The sequence below is a fragment of the Vipera berus genome (assembly GCF_964194415.1).
Source record: "Vipera berus genome assembly, chromosome: 1".
NCBI classification, from domain to species: domain Eukaryota; kingdom Metazoa; phylum Chordata; class Lepidosauria; order Squamata; family Viperidae; genus Vipera; species Vipera berus.
In genome coordinates this window covers 241,960,942-241,979,405 of record NC_138202.1, presented here as the reverse complement: position 1 = coordinate 241,979,405, position 18,464 = coordinate 241,960,942, and the positions used below count along the sequence as shown (strand labels likewise).

General features: G+C 40.9%; 1 protein-coding gene across 1 annotated transcript in view; it reads right to left on the bottom strand.

Annotated features, from left to right (window-relative positions):
• Window positions 1-316: 316 nt before the first annotated feature.
• The window catches only part of LOC308668635 (snake venom 5'-nucleotidase-like), a 42,962-nt gene continuing 24,814 nt past the window's right edge, over window positions 317-18,464 (bottom strand). The window contains exons 4-9 of the mRNA XM_081328667.1: window positions 13,379-13,576; window positions 12,628-12,782; window positions 10,042-10,150; window positions 9,370-9,519; window positions 1,756-1,956; window positions 317-1,168 (exon numbers count right to left, since the gene is read on the bottom strand). Coding sequence (XP_081184793.1) covers window positions 1,050-1,168; window positions 1,756-1,956; window positions 9,370-9,519; window positions 10,042-10,150; window positions 12,628-12,782; window positions 13,379-13,576 — 932 coding nt within the window. The 3' untranslated portion in view covers window positions 317-1,049. The remainder of the gene's footprint in view (window positions 1,169-1,755; window positions 1,957-9,369; window positions 9,520-10,041; window positions 10,151-12,627; window positions 12,783-13,378; window positions 13,577-18,464) is intronic.

Genomic DNA, 18,464 nt, shown 5'->3' with positions numbered 1-18,464 from the left:
AGAAGGCATGATGAGTACCAAAAAGATTTTTTCCATAAGGAATAATGTGAGTCACAAGGCAGCTGACATCATCAAATTTTAGCTTGTGCAGTGAGTACCAAATAAACGATAAGTCCCAGGAAAAAAATTTCATGTCAGAACACGTAGAGTACTAAATTCGATGAGTTTCAAAGCAGCTGAATACCAAGGTACCACTATACCATTATTACTTATATTTATTGTACTAATTAGTGGTGGTCTTTTCACTGGCTGTCATATTTTCTCTCCCCTCCTCCCCCATTATTTTTCACAGTTTGAAAAGAATGGTTCCTTAATGTTATCAAGATCACATACAGGTCAAGATACTGAATTAACTCCGTTGACTGCTGTGTGCTAATTTAATGACTAGGTTATTTGTTTAGTCTTGTATATTTGTTTGTACATATAATTAACCTTTATTTCGGAAAACAAAAACTTTTACTCAAGAAAGATTGATTAAAGCCTATTGTTTATTGAATCTCAGGAAAATTCCATTATTTATTCTTCTGAATAATTTTCGCTGAGAAAAAATGCAGAACGTAACTTTGAAAGATTATTCAGACTTTGTTCATAAAGACTTTTGCATTAACTGAAGATCATGTACAGAACCAAAAATGAAAGAATGCTCTTTTTATTAAACAGATTTTACAGAAATTGTTGCATAACACCATTTACTGTCACCGGCCACTTTTCATGAGTAACTTCACTGGAATTCTCCAGCCATGCTTTGTACTGTTATTCAGATGCAAATGGATGTCCCCCAGAGAATAATCATTTGCTTTTGGGGATGACTTAAATTGCTTTTAAAAATCAAAGATGCTACATGTATACACATTATATAAATAAATCATATACATATTGTATGTAGTAAACCTCAAAGGATTCCAGCTACTCCAAGAGCAATTAAGAATTTACATGCTGGCTTCTGAAAGTCTGCAGGAACTAAGTGTTGAGCAGCTGAAGTCCAAAGTGTCTGAAATAAGGTTGAAATTAAAGAATGAAAAATAAAAGTGAAATGCATAATCCCCAGGTCAAAAAAGTTGTGCTTGGAATAAAGTCCCATCCAAAAACGTCATACGACCTTCAACTGCCGGAAAAACCTTTTCCATTCTTTTGATGTAGTCACCAACAATGGAAATATCAAGATCACCTGTTTAAAACATATTATTTAAATAACTTAGTTATTCCACATTATCCAATTATGAACTGCCTATAAATGATCTGTGTAAAATAGATTTCAAACAATGAAATCTGTTAAAATTCCTTGTCTTAGTACAATACAATAATCTTACATCTTGCCTTCTACTATGATAGAATACTCCTAGGACAGTCTTCAAAGACTAGAATCCTTATTACATTATTCTTATAACAAATAGAGGTCAGGTCACACTGCGTAAAGGGAGTACTGCATTCTAACCACTACACTACCACGGGTTTTGGTCAAAGATGACACTTTGATCAAGTTATGTATTTTTATCTCAAATCTTGCTTTACAGGGAAAGGGTGATGCCACTGGCACTTCTACTTTCCCTCTTGCATAATAGCCCAAATCAAACTGAATTAAATATTTCCTGCTGCAGTTTGAAAAGGGGTACATAGAAATTGTAGTATGATAGCAATATTGTCCTTAGTTATGTCGTGTGGATTCTTTTCAGGGATATGAATTCCAGTACTTGCATACTTAAGTCATTCTAAGTACATTGCCATCTGCTAATCACCAGAAAGGCTAATACTTACCGCTACTGTGGTTACTTGAATCTCCCTTTAGCATGTGATATCCATCGCCACCAGTAGCAAGGAAAGAAGGTAAAAGCACTTTGTAGGTCTTTTCCATCTCAAGCGGAACATAGGTTGGCACTCTGCACTTTGTGCAAAGAACGTTTAAGCTGACCACCCTGTTTCCTGGCTTTTGGGAGAGATCATACACCACTTTTATGCCTATTAAGAAACACAAGTCAGAAGTGTTTTAGGTACCATCTCTTGCAAATCTCTTGTTTGTATCTCTAAAAATATTAATAAATGGTTGTGCTATTCATGGCTTTTGGGAATAGACAAATAGTAAAATCAGATTCACAGTACCATGGATGCCAGCCTGCTTACAAAAGACTTCTAGCAGAAAGGGAGAAGTTATTTTTAATTCATCCTAAGGTACCACTTTGTATCCGTTCCAGATTGGTATAGAAGATGATGGTGATGGTTACAGGAAATTCCCCTCCTCCAATTTTCTTTTCCTCCCCGCCCCCCCACACTTTTCTTTTAAACCATGCCAGGAGTGCCTACAATCTAATATGCATGTGCATTTCTAGCTTTACTGCTTATGGAAATTAGGGCAGGAAGTAAAATATATTTCTGCAGAATTACAAAATGGAAAATTGCCGTACCAAAATAGAAAAATAATAATATAATTTTTCAGCGTAATTTTTCTTTTTGAAAAAGTTTTTAAACCAGGAGTGACTAATTCCTCTTTATAAGAATTTACCACAAAAGAGTGCATCGATAGTAGAAGTGCTGTTTTGCCATGGATTACTATTGTTAAGTGGGCCTTAGTTAAGTAAATAAAGGGGTGAATGAATAAATATTTCTCATTTGTCCACCTCCAATTCAAAAATGGTGTAACGCTAAGAACTGACCTGCCATTCACAATCATTTTTCTCTTCATCCTAGCATTTAATTAGTGAAACATTTTGTTTATGATGTGGCTGCAGCAATACTGCTTTTATGGCACAATGCAGCTCTAGGGAAATAAATTAGGACAGGAGTTTAAAGTAGACCACAACTGTATGGCTTGGATTGATTCTCATGTCTTCTACCAAGGCTAGGTGAATATCTGTGCTGAATTACACCTGGCCTCCCCTGGGATCTGGACTTCAGCTTACTCTGATTCACATCCCTATGAAAATCCCAACCAAAGAGTGAGAGGTCTGGCATAATTTCTTTGAAACTTATGTGCCTTTTTTCCCATCTCTCTCCCTAACAGTTCTGCAGTAACGGAGGGAAAGGTGAGTACTGGGGCCTCCAGTATTTTGTGTTTGTTTACATCCAATTCTATTTAAGCAGGAAGTCTGAGGCAGATTCTTATTTCCTGTCACCTGTCTCCTTAGTGACACACAAACCTCTAGAACGATGCCCATGCTGGAGATAAATCATTCTCCCCAGGGTTTTTGAGCAACAGAAAATGAACTGTTAATGCTTGATATAAAAAAAAGACTTTTGGGGACTTCCGGGAAGATGGCGCTGCCTTGGGAGGGGAGGCGATAGACGGCCGAGCCTCTTGTTGTTTTTCAGGCCTCCTGTGGCGATATTCTGCCATTTCCAGCCCCGGAGAGGCTGGGAGAAGCGGAGGGGGCATCTTCGGAGGCGAGGTGTGGTGCGACCACCTCGCTGGAAAAAAGAAAGCACCCCGAGGATCCGGAGGCTTGAAAGAGGGCCGCGGTTTAGCAGCCCCAAAGCCAATGACTCGGCAGTTTGAGATGAAGCAGGGAAACGAGAAAGAGTGGAAGTGAGTTTAAAGACTCACTTAGCGGGCCACTAAGCAGAAGTGAAAGGAGCAGCAGCCAGTTATCGGGGGTGGTTTTGGCAACAATTTTTTTTGTTACCCCTTTTGTTTTCTGCTGCCGTGGATCTGAATGCTGATTAGAGGCTTAAATGGACTTGTTTACGAATATGACATGATTGGTGAAAGCTTCTTCTCCCCTGAAAAAGCTAGCGTACTGATTTACAGACTTATAGAAATCCTGCTTTAAACTGACGGATATTGATGTGACTTTTTCTTTTTTTTTCTACCTAAAGAGCAGAAGTGAAATTTATTTACAGAACGGGTTTAGATAAGTTCTGGCAGAAGACTTATTAGAAGCAAGTACGGGGTTATTGGTAGTTTAGGTGTTGGTCCTGACAAGTTTGTGATAAAGTATAGGGGAAGGAGTTAACCTGTGGTGTACAGTAGTGTGGAGAAACCTCCTGGGACAAACTGAAATGTCTTTAACGACGACGTCAACTAAAACCTTAAAGAAGGCCCCCGCCTTGACAGCAGCGGCCTCTCCAGTTACGACGCCACCAGGGGTTAAGAAGTCGATGGAGAGCCTATCGGTGACAGAAAAATCTGCTACAATTCAAGGGATTTATACGATGCTACAAAATATGCAGGACATAATGGAGAGGAATTTCGACAGCCTGAGGGCTGAGTTGGGGGACATGAGAGGGGAGATGAAGGAAATTAAAGGAAAATTGGGTGTAGTCCAGGTGACCCTGAATACGCATGAAGAGCGAATAAAAACAGTAGAAAAGGACTCTGAGAATATAAAGAAGCAGATGGAGAAATGGGAGCACAGGTGCACGCAAGCATCCAAGAAGCTAGAAGATGATATGGTGTACCTGGAGATGGAGAAAGCAGCCCTTTTTTGCGGTTCCAAAATGTGACAGAAGACAGAGAAGAACAGTTGGAAGAAGTGGTAGGAGAAATGATCGCAGACCTGGTGGGGAAAGAGAAAAAAGAGGTTCGGTGCGATATTGATGAGGCCTTTCGAGTTTATACCAATTATGCCAGGCAATACAGCCTCCCTAGGGAAGTGCACGTTAGGTTTACCAAAAAGGTGCTTAGAGATGAAGTGCTCTATAGAGCCAGAGACCAACCAATTCAGTATAATGGCCGTCCAGTTACAATTCTTAAGCAACTACCAAGAAGGGTCCGAGAGCAACGTCAACGCTATCAATTTGTTACTTCGCAATTGAGGAAAAAAGGTGTGGCATATAAATGGCTGCTTCCAGAGGGGCTCCTGGTGATGTGGGAAGACTGAAAGATAAAGATTGAGAGTCTACGAAACACACAAGATTTCTATAATTTTTTTTGCGGGACTAGTGATCAGGAGAGTGATGGAGAAGTGGAGAGTAGAAGTCAGAGGGAGAGAGGGAAAGGGAGAAGAATACAAGAGGGTAACTAGACAGACTACCAAATCTAAGGCCCCGCGTAAGTAAGGATGTGTCAAGGGGTGAATTTTCTGACACTCAATGTTAATGGTCTCAATGCTCCTGTTAAGAGAAAAAATATCTTAACTAGATTAAGGAAATGTGGAGCTGTTGTATTATGCCTTCAGGAAACTCATATTAAGAAATGCCAAACTAATCTGTTGAATTATCCTAAACTAGGGAAATTATTTGTAGTGTCTGCTGAGGAGAAAAAGAAAGGTGTAGCAATGTATGTTAAGGAGTATTTGTGTCCTAAAGAGTTATGGGCGGACCCGGAGGGGAGAAGCCTGATGCTGGAGATAGAAATGGTGGGAAGCAAGGTGTTACTGGTAGGCATATATGCACCCAATAATAATCAGGGAGACTTTTTCCAGAAAATATATCGGAAAATATTAGACCTGGAGTATGAGCAGATGTGTCTCTTGGGGGACTTTAATGTGGTGGTAGATAGGGCTAAGGATTACAAAAGAGGGAGGGTTGGTTTGAAGAATAAAAACGGAAAAGATAGGAGGGTCTTGCCCAAAGTATTTAGGGATATGTGCGAAGAATTTGGCTTAGGGATATATGGCATGAGATTAACCCGGCCTCTCAACGTTATACCTACTATTCCCCCAGGCATAACTCATGGTCTAGGTTGGATATGGTATGGTTGTTGGATGGGCTGATATCTTATGCGAAAGATGCCATGATTTCAATGAACGAATGGGCGGATCACAACCCGGTGGCTATTACATTGATAAGGGGGAGTAGAGTGAGGAGTAGATGGATGATGAACCTGGAGGCTCTAAAGGATACGGTTTTTGTACAAAAAGTTAAACAAGAGATGAGCCTGTTTTTTTTAGAAAATAGGATGGAAGGGATGCCCCTACGAATAGTTTGGGACATGGCTAAAGCTTATCTGAGAGGCTTGATATTAAAACAGATGGCAGTTAAATGTAGGAAGGAGGAGGAAAGTAGGAGGGAAATTGCTGAGCAACCTACTAAGGCAGAGAAGGCTCTTCAGGTAAACCCACAGAAAGTGTATGGGAAGGAGCAGGTGGATTTTTGGAGGCATAAACTCAACCTTGTGGATCAAGAGAAAATAGCACGTCAAATTAGGGTGGCGAGGCAGAACTATTTTGAATATGCCAATAAGCCAGGGAGTTGGCTTAGCTATAGAATAAGGAAAGAGAAGGGAAGTAGAAGAATTGATCAGTTAGAGGATAAGAGAGGGACACTGATAGGGGATAAAGAAGGGAACGAAAAGATAGCGACTGAGTTTTTTACAGAATTATATCAGAAAGAAAAGGTTCCTGAGGAGAAGATTAAACAATACCTGATGGAGTCAGACCTTCCTAAGTTACTTCCTAATGAGAAAGAGGCCTTAGATCAGGAGATAACAATAGCAGAAATTGAAAAAGCAGTAAGACAACAGAAATTTCAAAAAACCCCAGGCACTGACGGAATTCCTGCAGAATTGTATGAGGTATTAGTGGAAGTGCTTGGAAAACATATGAAAGATCTATTTAATGAAATTTTGGATAAGGCTATAGCCCCGCAAACTTGATTGGAGGCAAATATTAGTTTGATCCCTAAGGATGATTCCCCTTTGAAGCATATTAAAAATTATAGGCCAATATCCCTTCTTAATTCAGATTATAAAATATTTGCGACAATAATTGCTGATAGATTAAAAATTTACTTAAACCAATTCATACATACAGACCAGAATGGGTTCCTCCCCACTAGACAAATAAAGGATAATCTCAGAATTATATTAAATGTTCTGGAGTATTATGAAAGCCGACCAGATAAACAATTAGCTTTAATATTTATCAATGCTCAAAAAGCATTCGATAGGGTAAATTGGGATTTCCTAATGTGTCAGTTGGAACATATGGAGTTTGGGGCCAAATTCTGTAATATGATTAAAGCAATCTATACTAAGCAGGAAGCGAGAATGTTGATAAATGGAAATTTAACTGACAAATTTGATATCTGTAAGGGCACTAGGCGGGTTGTCCACTCTCCCCACTTTTATTTATTTTAACCTTAGAACCCCTATTGAGAATAATAAGGAAAGATGAGGAGATTACCGGGCTTCAGATAAGAGACCAAATTTATAAACTGCAGGCATTTGCAGATGATATGGTTTTTGTTTTGGAAAACCCTCTGGAATCCAGCACGGAATTACTAAAAAGGATTGAGGAATTTGGAAATGTGGCCAGTTTACAAGTAAATAAAGATAAGATGAATATATTAACAAAAAATCTTTCGAATAGAAGTAAACAGATGTTAGAGGACATTACTGGGTTTAAAATTGTGAAGAAGGTGAAATATTTAGGAACTTGGTTGACGGGAAGATGTTCAAGTATTAGGGAGGATAATTATTCTAAATTACTGATACAAACAAAAATGGACTTGGGAGAATGGGTTAGGATACAATTGTCATTATTAGGAAGGTAGCCACAGTGAAATCTTATATTTTGCCGAAATGGAATTTTCTTTTCCAGACAGCACCAGTTAAACTTTCAATGAAATTTTAAAAAGAGTTAGAGGGGGTAGTTTCTAGATTCGTATGGCAGGGGAAACGGCCCAGGATTGGAAAAAAATGATGCAAGAAATTAAGGAAAGAGGGGGCCTTGGCCTGCTGAATTGGGAACTTTATTATCAGGCTGCCCTTTTAGTTTGTGGCAAGGAATAGATAAGTTTAAGGAATAATCAATTGTTGAGTTTGGAAGGATTCGATTTGTTGCAAGGATGGCATGCTGCTCTTTGGCAGGAAGGTACTCCTCCAAGCAAACAGTTTACTCGTCATTACATAAGGGATATACTGATTTGGAATTGGGATAAGATAAGGGCCAAGTACTATGTGCAAATTCCGTGTTGGTTATCAACCTTGGAAGCCTTGACCCATCTGACCCTACTCAAGAAGGGAAGAAGACCAACTTACAAAGAACTTTTAGATAGCAGGAGAGAACTCAAAACGCGACAAGATCTGGCTCAGCAAGGGTTTCAATTGGAGTGGTGGGCTTACCTGCAGATTCAGTCAAGGTATAAGAAGGATAAGGAAGGAAGGGGGGTATTTATCTGAATCTGCAGGAATTAGATAAGATTCTGCTGGGTCCGGAGAAAGGGATGATATCTAAGTGCTATAAATTGTTGCTAATCAGGGTAGTAGGGGAGGAGGTGGTAAAAGACGCGATGATTGCCTGCGGGAAGAATTTTGGTTATGCACTTCCACTTGAGAAATGGGAAGAGATTTGGTGGATTAATATGAGGCTGGTGGTTTCCACATTATATAAGGAGAACATATACAAAATGCTTTATAGATGGCATTTCCCTCTGGCTAGACTTTCCAAAATGTTCCCTGGATTGTTGGCTGATTGTTGGAAGTGTGGTAAAGGGATTGGCACGTATTATCACTTATGGTGGACATGTCCGGAAGTGGTTAGATATTGGATGAGGATCCAAAAATAGATAAAGGAAATTACAGGGTGTTTAGTTGATCTTAAACCAGAGATGTATCTGCTTGGCTTCAGGCCTGGAAATATTAAGAGGGGAATATGGTATTTGGTTTTATATATCTTAACGGCGGCAAGGATGGGGTATGCTCAATTTTGGAAGGCAAATCATACCCCGCCGGATGAAGCTATAATTAGGAGAATATTTGATTGTGCAGAAGCAGACACATTGACCAAGAAGTTGAAGGGTAAAGAAGAGACACCAGCATTTCTATCATGGAATAAATGGTATATTTGGATGGATAAAAGATTAAAGATATGAGGTTGGCTTGGAGGTTGGTCAAAAATTAAATAAAAAAAAGTTTTTGCTAATGAATAAGCTTTGGAGTTGGATAGTTATAAGAGATTTAGTGAGTGGAATATAATTGTTAGCTTAGAAGTAGATATAATTTGGTTTTTTTAAATGGTTTCCAATTTTTTGATTTCTTCGTTTTCTGTATATTGTAAATGATTTTTGTCTTTGTTGGTGTATGGCAGACATGTCAAACACAAGGCCCGGGGGCCGGATCCCGCCCATGAAGTGGTTTCATGTGGCCCACGAAGCCGTCCTGGAAACAGTGAGGAAACGGCCCCCGCTGCCTTGGCCCTGGCCCAGAGACCCTCCTTCTGCCAGAGACCCTCAGATCTGTCCCACTCCTGCCCAGGCCCCCATAGGCACCCTTGATGTGAATGATGTAGAGCTGGCCATGCCCACCCAGTAGGCCACGCCCACCCTGGCCATACCCACCCGGCCCCCTAAGGGCAACTGCAATGCTGATGTGGCCCTCAATGAAATTGAGTTTGACACCCTTGGTGTATGGTGTGTGTTTTTAACACGAAATGTAAATAAAGACTTTTTTTTAAAGACTTTTGCACTTTGTGCTGGCAATCGATGAAGATAGTTAACCTGAGACCTGTAGCAATTCACCCGTTCCTTGCCCGTGTCGGTGAACGCTGTGCTCAAATGCTTGTTTTAGAGCAGAACCTTTGATCTGCAGCAAGTCGAACGTTCCTCCAAATGGCAATACTGATGTCAGTTCCTCCAAGGTAATAATGCCTGAGTAGAACACAACACTGTTATACAGCAATAAGTCATATTATGCACAATTTTGTTCCTTTTTAAGGCATTGTGGTATTGGTTAAGTTGAAGACAGCTGAGTTCAAATCTTATCCCACAATCAGATTGCCTGCCAGACCTTAGACTAGTCCTTATCTTTAATGGTATTATAGGAATGACCTTGGGAGATAGGAGCAAGATCCAAGGACTAGAAAAACCATCACGCAAAAGGAATCTCAGCTCTCAGAAAAGATATTATAAGGGGAATTTTTCTACGTAAAGGAAGATGCAAAAGAGGGATATTCGTTAATTTACATCATCAGACAATAATCATGGTAGCTTTGGACAGCATGTTCACCCAAACTAAATATGGGATATTCAAACAGGATAAGGTCAAGAGCTAAAGCTTCACAGCCTGGCAATTTTTTTAAAAAAGCATGACAGTAGTTGAATAGAGTGTATACAAGTCCAAATTTAAATATTGGCATACAACAAAGAGAACTTGAAATAAATTACACATACCATTATTGGCTCGTTCATCAATGGGTGACCGTATTCCACCACCATTTACAATGCACATGGAAACATGATTCCACTCATTATCATCTGGATGTCTCAGGTTATTGTAAATCTAAAAACATTCACAAAGAAAAAAAAGTGAATTAAACCTCCACTATCCTTTTCACTTAACTTTAAGGGCATCAGTGCATCACAACTAGAAATGATGATTTGTGATGATATCTAGCAGTATAGCTATTTTCCACTAACAAGCCTATAGTAAAATAGTTTTGTTACAAGTCGTCCTTCCTTGAAGCACCCCCTCCTCAGAAGGGCCCCTTCTGTCTGACAGTGTGGTTCTTCGAGACCCTCCGCTGATAGCAATGGGAGCTCTTTTGCTATCTGTATGAAAATACTTTGAGAAAGTCATAAAATTGAATAGAGAGGGTTTAGCTTGTTCCCCTTCAGCAGTAGCTTCATTTTACATTGCCTTTAACAATGCTTCTGGAACTTTACTGAATTTTTTTTGAGGAATTTTTTTTTTATCCTGAACAGCTCCTCATCTGAGATAAAGATTATTTCCCATTTTAAGGCAACATGGTCCACACCTGCAGAAAAGCAGGAGGATGTCTGTAGAGAAACTGTGGCCCTGAGGGTGAAGCTGCTGGGTTATGTTGAGCCACCCAGCGGACTGCATTTTGTCTGCATGCTGAGCATACCTTCTTTTAAGCACAATACGATTTCTAGGTACATAAATTTGTTCATGCCATTAGTTATTCCTGTCAAGAACTGTGCACCAAAGATGGTGAGACTGGGCGAAGAAGTACCACAGCATGACAAGGCTTGTGGGAGTTAGTAAGAAAGTGGCAGGATGGAGAGTGTGACAACAAAGCAGGGGAGGAGGACCTGAAATTAGGGCTGCTATGAAGAGCAGCAGCAGCAGTAGTAGGAATGAAGACAAGTAACTGGTTGGGACTTTTGGAAATGATGCTGGCAAGGAGGAAGAGGAAGGACAAGCCAAACAAGATGTGAGGGAGAAAAATCAGGATGTAGGGCATCCATGATGTAAAGAAAGCAAGACAAGAAGAAAGAGGCAGGGCTTGAGACAAGATAGGGAACTAAAATCAGACATGGTAGAAGCTTTGCCAAGCTACCGTGTTTCCCTGAAATAAGACCAGGTCTTTTTTTTTGCCTCCAAAAGAGGCACCAGGTCTTATTTTTGTGGTAAGCCTTACCTCACCTCTGGCACTGACAGCCCCACCTAGCCAATCCACTTCTTCTGGGGCCAAACTTCTGCAGCTGCATTCGGGCCTGCATTTTGCAGTCAGGCCTTTCCAGAAGGTGTAAGCAGTTGAGTACCGAACTATGGATTGAATCCATAGCTTGGTGCTCGGCTGCTGAGGTCTTGCAGAACTGAGCTATGGATTGAATCCATAGCTCAGTTCTTGGCTGCACAGACCTTCTGGAAAGCCCTGTGACTGAGATATGCAGGCCTGGCTGCAGAAGAGGCCTCAGAAGAAGAAGTGGGCCAGTGTTCTGTTCCAGCCTATGACCGGCCCTGTTTGTGTGACAGGGACAACCCCTTTTTCCTTTTGACAAATTAATAGGCTGGAAAAAACCCAACCCATATTTATTTATAGTTCCAAAATGATAAAGTCTTTCAAACAAAAAAGCAGCAGAATATTTTCTTCAATAAATGATTCAAAACATCAGACAAGAGTCAACAAACAAGAGTCAAACAGAATAGCAAGAACAGACAGGATTCTCTTTGAATGTCTACGAATGGTTGCCTTCAGCAACCAGCACCGCCCACCCCTTCCCCTTTTATTATCCTTCCCAAGGTGTGGCTTCTCAATGCCTTCTCCTTTCACTGAGTTGCCTCATTGATTTTCTCTGCTCTGCTCTGCTCTGCTGGTTTGCCTTCTGCTTCTAGCGTTTCTGAACAGATTCAGCTGTGACTCCTCTGAGTCCGGCACCTCCTCCTCACACAGCTGAGCCTCATGAGGAACACAACTGGAGGGGCCAGGCTGAGAGTCCTGCAGTGCATCAGAGCCTCCCTCTGACACCAAAGGCTCTCCAAACCCCTCCTCCTCCTCCTCAGATTCCTCAGACTCAGCTGCTGGGAGCACAGGCTGACACTGAATCACAACAGCCAGCAAGGAAAAACCTGGCTGCAAGGAGTGGGTGTGGGTCAGGTGGAGCAGCTCCATGCCCCCACCTCTGCCCTAGCTTCATTTTTAGGTGTGTGCCTTGCCCCAAAACTAGGGCTTATTTTTTTTGGATAGGGCTTATATTAGGCCCACCCCCCAAAATCAAGCTAGGACCTGCAGCTACAAAAACTGGCAACTGTTTGCCAAAATAATAGCTACTCCTTTCTGATTTGGATCCAATCCTTACTAAGGTTATTTGCACACATTCCAGCCTTAGTTGTGCATCAATAAAACTTCAGGATTAATTCTACACATTAATAGTCTTCCTGAGACGATGGAAGTTCCCTGATTTCAATGTTAAGGGTGTGTACCTCACACAGTAAGCAATGTGCTTTTAATTCTGTTTCAGATCATCAAGTACCGAATCAGTTATTTGTATTCTAAATTGTTAGTTCCTTACCACAGCGTCACAAATTAAATTTCCCAAGTTGCACTCATGAAAGCGGCAGGCTTGAGTCGTTCCATTCAAGTAAACAATTGTTTTCCCTATTTCTTGTGAATAATAATTCTGTAGCTTGATCTTCATTTTGTTAACTTGTGCTTTCACAACTTGATCTAAAACAATAATGATGAAATCCAGATAGCTATGTTTACATTTATAAGTGTTAATGAAAATAGGTTGGTAACCACGTCACATCATTTATTTCCCGAGCAATGCAGTAATGGAGGAAATCTGATAATTGTAGTTATATCAAAAATTGTAGATTTCAAGTACTTTGGATGTAGCATTGAAGAACACTGAGCCCCCAGATTTCCTATAAATTCTACTTCTGATTACTGTATCTCCTCATTTTCTTCAGTTTAGTAATATATGTGGTGTGTGTGTGTGTGTTTGTGTGTGTGTGTGTATTAGTGAAGGTGCAGAATCAGTTTGTTGCTGTCAAGGTTAAACAAAATGGAAAACCTTTGTTGCTCTTTCACAAATCTCTAGAAAACATGCTACGTATATGCTGCCTTGTACTATATTTTATATTTTTTAAAAGACTCATAACTATCTTGCTGATATTACGCAGATGGTTTTTAGCAGGCTTCTCCTGGAGAAAATCAATCTATGCGGCTAATGGCATAATAGTATTAGTATTAAGTTTTGAAAGATCATATTTACTCAGTTGATACTTAAAGACGTTTCACATCCATTCCCAATTCCATACCTTCAGGAATATCCTTATTCAACAAAATGGGATTTCCAGATGCCTTGATTACATTTCCTTTATCATCGAATACGACATTCAAATAGCCGAGATATTTTCCAAAGGCGTATGCCTGAACAACAGGCACTTGACGTCCATCATCTGATTGCACCATAAATGGGTAATTACCTGCTGGCACTTCAGTGGAAGGTGGACTTCCTAAAAAAAGGAACCAGGGCAAGAATGGTCTTCAAAACTCTGAATACAGAACACCCAAATTGACAGAGATTTCATATGAATAAAATGGTGACCTATTTACTTATTACATTTTTTTTCAACTCAATCAATCCCAAAGAGAGTATCAGTGGTTGACTAATGCTGTAAGTTTCCAACCTTTCCAGACTGAAAGGACAAAACGAATCTCTAGCCAAGGACCTTTTCTCAGCTGCCTCCCCAAGGCATTACTGATCAGAGCAACAAGATTTTTCGGCTCTGCTCCCTAGACTCAAATGCAATTGGAGTAAAAAGCAGAGCAAAACACAGATCATTTATTTCTCAAGTGGCTTTTCCACACTTCCTTGAATCACGTCAGTGTTATTGATTGAGCCAGCTGTTTCATCTGTCACCCGTCACCTGCGTTCTTGGCCATAGGAAAAGTTTCACTAGAGTTTTGAGGGATTTTTTTTTCTGTGCAGAGTGCCTCTACTTTGGAAAATCACGCTGTTGGAGTGCTTAATTATTTATTTATAATATCTATATAGCCCATCCTAAGCAGGAAGGATGCTAAGTGAGACACACATACACAAACCTACAACCTACCTATTAAAAACCTAAATAAATTGCTGAAAGCCTCACAGGCACCTAATAGCTTAGACAAACCTAAAAGTCAAATTGAAGGTGAAGCACCATCGCTTTGGCTTATTTATGAAAGGCCAGGAGGACAATCTGTCTGCAGGAATATTGTTCCTAGAAGGGGGGCCACCACCAGGAAGGCCTGTCACCAGGTCCAACAAGAGCCCCCCGGCAATAAACTCTCTCTGAATGAGAGACTGGATGGGCAGATTCAATTCTGGGACAGTATTGTTTCATATTAAAGGTTCAACTGAAATAAAGAACAACTTTGAGAATTCAGCCAGGTATAGGTGCTCATTTTTTAAAAAACAAATGGCATAGTACGACTAGCTAACACAGCTAGTCCTCAGCTTATAATCATTTGTTTAGCAAAGTTTTGATAGTACTGAAAAAAGTAGCTTAGGACCAGTCCTCCAGACGTAAGTCCATTGTAGCATTCCTATGGTCATGTGATCCAAATTCCAATGTTTGGCATCTGGCATGTACTTACAATTATTGCAGATCCTGGGGTCATGTGATCGCCATTTGTGATCATCCCAAATAGCCTCCGACAAGCGAAGTCAGTGGGGGAAACTGGATTTGCTTAATGATGACATGATTCATTTAACAACTGCAGTGATTTGCTTAACAACCATGGCAAAATGGTCATAAAATTGGGTGTGACTCCTATAGCAACCCCCTTGCTTCCCAAGGGAAATTCTGCTCCCAGTTGTGGTTGTAAGTCAAGGACTATTTGTATTGCCATTTGTCTGGTCAAGAGAAAGCCCAAGCTGAGGACCGAGAGAAAGTGAAAGGGGAAGACTGCTTCAAGCCAACCTTTCAAAGCCATCTTCTACCTCTGGTAGGGAACTGAGCTGAGCTTCCCTCATGCTTTCCAGCTGAGCATGACAGCTGGGAAACCCAGGAGGTCACCTCTGGGAAAGGAGAAAGGAAAGGAAAGGAAAAGAGACTGACTCAGCTTCCTCAGTTGAGGCTAGCAATCCGGACTCATCTGTTGAGGCCATAAGCCATAAGCTGCTACCTCTAGGCAGCCTATCTCTTTTGCTGGGCAATATAATTTGATTATATTGAATGAGGAAGAATTGAATGAGATCAAAAGAATCATTTGCTTTAAAGCCCTGTCTCTTAGAGCCTTAAAGAGCAAGCATGAGTAAATTAGTCCCTCTTCCAGCTGTGCTGGTGTATCTGTCTTTTGTCTCCTGACACTGCAATTCCTCCTTTGCTTGCCAACTTTTTATCTCTTTATCTATTACTAATTTAAATTAGTAATCATAATTGTTGACTTGCACTAAGACTGAAGAGTTTATTTATTAGGAGGAAAACTGGTTTAAGGTGTGCCCCAGTGCTCAAGGAGTTTCTGGCCGTAAATCCTTTAAGCAGGTCAGTGGCTCTAATGAGATCTGAGAAGAAAGAAGTCGGTGATTTAAGGACATAATGGCATGTTCCAGATCTGGGCCCACACATGTTCTTAATCATCTCTTCTCTTTTCCTCTCAGATCCAGATTACTGCCTTACCCAAGGCTTTATATCCATTTGTATTTTGAAGCTCTTGAGCCATTGTAGGAAGCTTAAAGGCAAGACCAAAATGAATCCTCCTGAACCATGTCACACTCCACATTACATTCCTGATCCTTGGAAATAAAAGAGTAGGTGGAGGAAATCAATACTGAAAACCCTTCATGCAGAAACAGAATATGTAGTCTTATGTTTTGGATCCTGACTTTGAAAAACTGGAACATGGAGGAAATAAGATTTTTTTAAAAAAGAAAAAGACATATTCCAAAATAGAACAGAACAGAACAGAATAGAGTAGAATTCTTTATTTGGCTACAAGTAATTGGAAACCCAAGGAATTTGTCTCAGGTGCAGAAACTCTCAGTGTACATGTACATTGTACATGGAAACCAGATTATTATGTATAAACACAAAAATGAGAAATCACAGCTGCCAGTTCTTTAGCTGCCATTGGCCTTTAATGTGCCTTATTCAGCGATACCACACCTGCATTTAACTGGTCACCAACTGTTTTATCGTATTTTCTAAAGGTGCTAGGTTATTTTTGAGACTGAAGATTAAATCAACAAATATTTCAGCCTGAAGTATTTATCCATCCTGAAAGAGTTATCAAAACATTGATGAGTGTCCTGGAAAAACCTTCTCCCCTTCCTTCCCTAGTCAGCCAGCCAGCCACCTCCTGTCATGAATGCTTCTTTCTGCCTCCTGGGACAAACATTCCTATTTGCCACAAAACTACGCTTCTCGACAGCTCCGAAAGGCATTTATTAATAGCACCCAAAAAACCCCTCAAGGAGTAAATGGTGCTGTTATTCAGCTACCTTTAAAAAAAGAAAATCCAACTCAGATTATTGAAATAGGTTCTAGAGCAGGGGTCAGCAACCTGAAACAGTGAAAGAGCCACTCAGAACCAGTTCCCTCACAAAAGGAAAAACTGGGAGCCGCAAAAAAATGTGTGCGCATGCGCGTACATGCGCACATGTGCAGAACAGGGTTTGACTGAAGAGTGGAGCCAAGGTGAGATATGCACCTACCCTGCATATTTGAATTGATTGGTTAAACTTTTTTAGTCCCACTTTTTTTTTTGGACTGCACATGGCAGAGGACTGGGAGCCGCAGGAGATGGCTGAAAGAGCCACATGCGGCTCCGGAGCCACGGGTTGCAGACCTGTGTTCTAGAGTATACGCAGATGAAGTGGTCTGCATTAATGGACATAGGCTTCTGTGACAAAAGATAAGTGGATATTTTAGCATAGCTGGGTTTTCTAGAAAACTCAGCAATTTTGGAGTATATCAATAATACGTTTCAAACTGGGAGAAACCAGAGGCCAGGCTTGATTCCAGACAATGGCAAGAGCCAAGTAAAACCACAAGGAAGTGACTATTCCACAGGCCAAATTTGCAAAAACAAGCTGCGTACATATAAAGTAAGACATTAGCATGTTCACATGTGTGTTATAGCTGCACATCTTAAAAACAACTCCAGGTGGCTTACAGTGAATAATGTAGCAAAAAAACCCCAGTACGAAACCAGTAAAAATAAAACTAGAAATAGACAAAAACTGCCACCCATCCACTCTTCATGCATGTGCCCACACTTTCAGCCCACCCTGCTCTTGCCCTAACCCCACACCTGGTGGAACAGCAGGGTCTGCCAACACCCGAACTTAGATCATGTCACCACAGTGGCTCTGCAACTGTTGTGAAGTGTGAGGAGTGTTTACATTTTTGAGCACTATTGTAATAACTTTGAATGCTCATGAAACATATGGTCACAAGTCAAGAACTACCTGCAAGCCTTTCTCCTTCAGAACCCTTAAACATTTCAGATGCAGAAAAGTTTGCTACACTCACTGAGCATCTATTAAGGGGTGTAAAGTTGAGACAGGGGGAAACAAACAGAAGAGAAAATTTATATTGACAAATATATTCTAGAACAAAGATAACACATAAATACAAGAAAAAAAATTAAGGGAAGACAGAAAAAGCAAGGAATATTAGACCAATTTCCAGCATTTTGGTATCCCTTAGCAAACTAAAATCAATAAACTTCCTGAGATCATATTAAAGCTCTAATGCCTAACACAGGGCTTTTCAACCAGTGGTACGGGTACCACCTGTGGTACATTGGCACCTGGCAGGTGGTACACGACCATCCTAGAAAAGTGGAAGTGGGGGAGGGGAATGAGCTGAACCGGTGGCAATACCACACAAGCTTGAGCGAGATATGGCTGGAGCTGCAGGGCTGTCAGGGCTCAGCGGAAGTGCCAGGATCAGCGCTTCTTCGGGGCTGTCAGGGCTCAGCGGAAGCGCCAGGATCAGCGCTTCTTTGGGGCTGTCAGGGCTCAGTGGAAGCGCCAAGATCAGTGCCAGGCTCCATCTGGAGCTCAGCACTGATTCTGATGCTTCTGCTGAGCCCAGAAGAAGCGCCGATCAGCTGGAATGTTGCAGCATCTCCAGGGTCTTGTGATTTACATTCAGATGCTTGGCAACGGATTCATATTTATGACGGTCACAGTGACCTGTGGTCATGTGAAGTGACCAAAACCTGCTGCAACCACCCTGCAGATGGGAGGAATAAAACCAAAGACCCCCTCACATCCCACCCCCGCTGTCAATCCTCAACAGAAATGCTCACAACAATGAAAACCTTGGACAGGAGGAAGAACGCCACCAGGCAGGCAGGCAGGTGTCTTGCTCAGCTGTGACTTGGGGGGCACTTTTTTCAGTGCCATTGTAA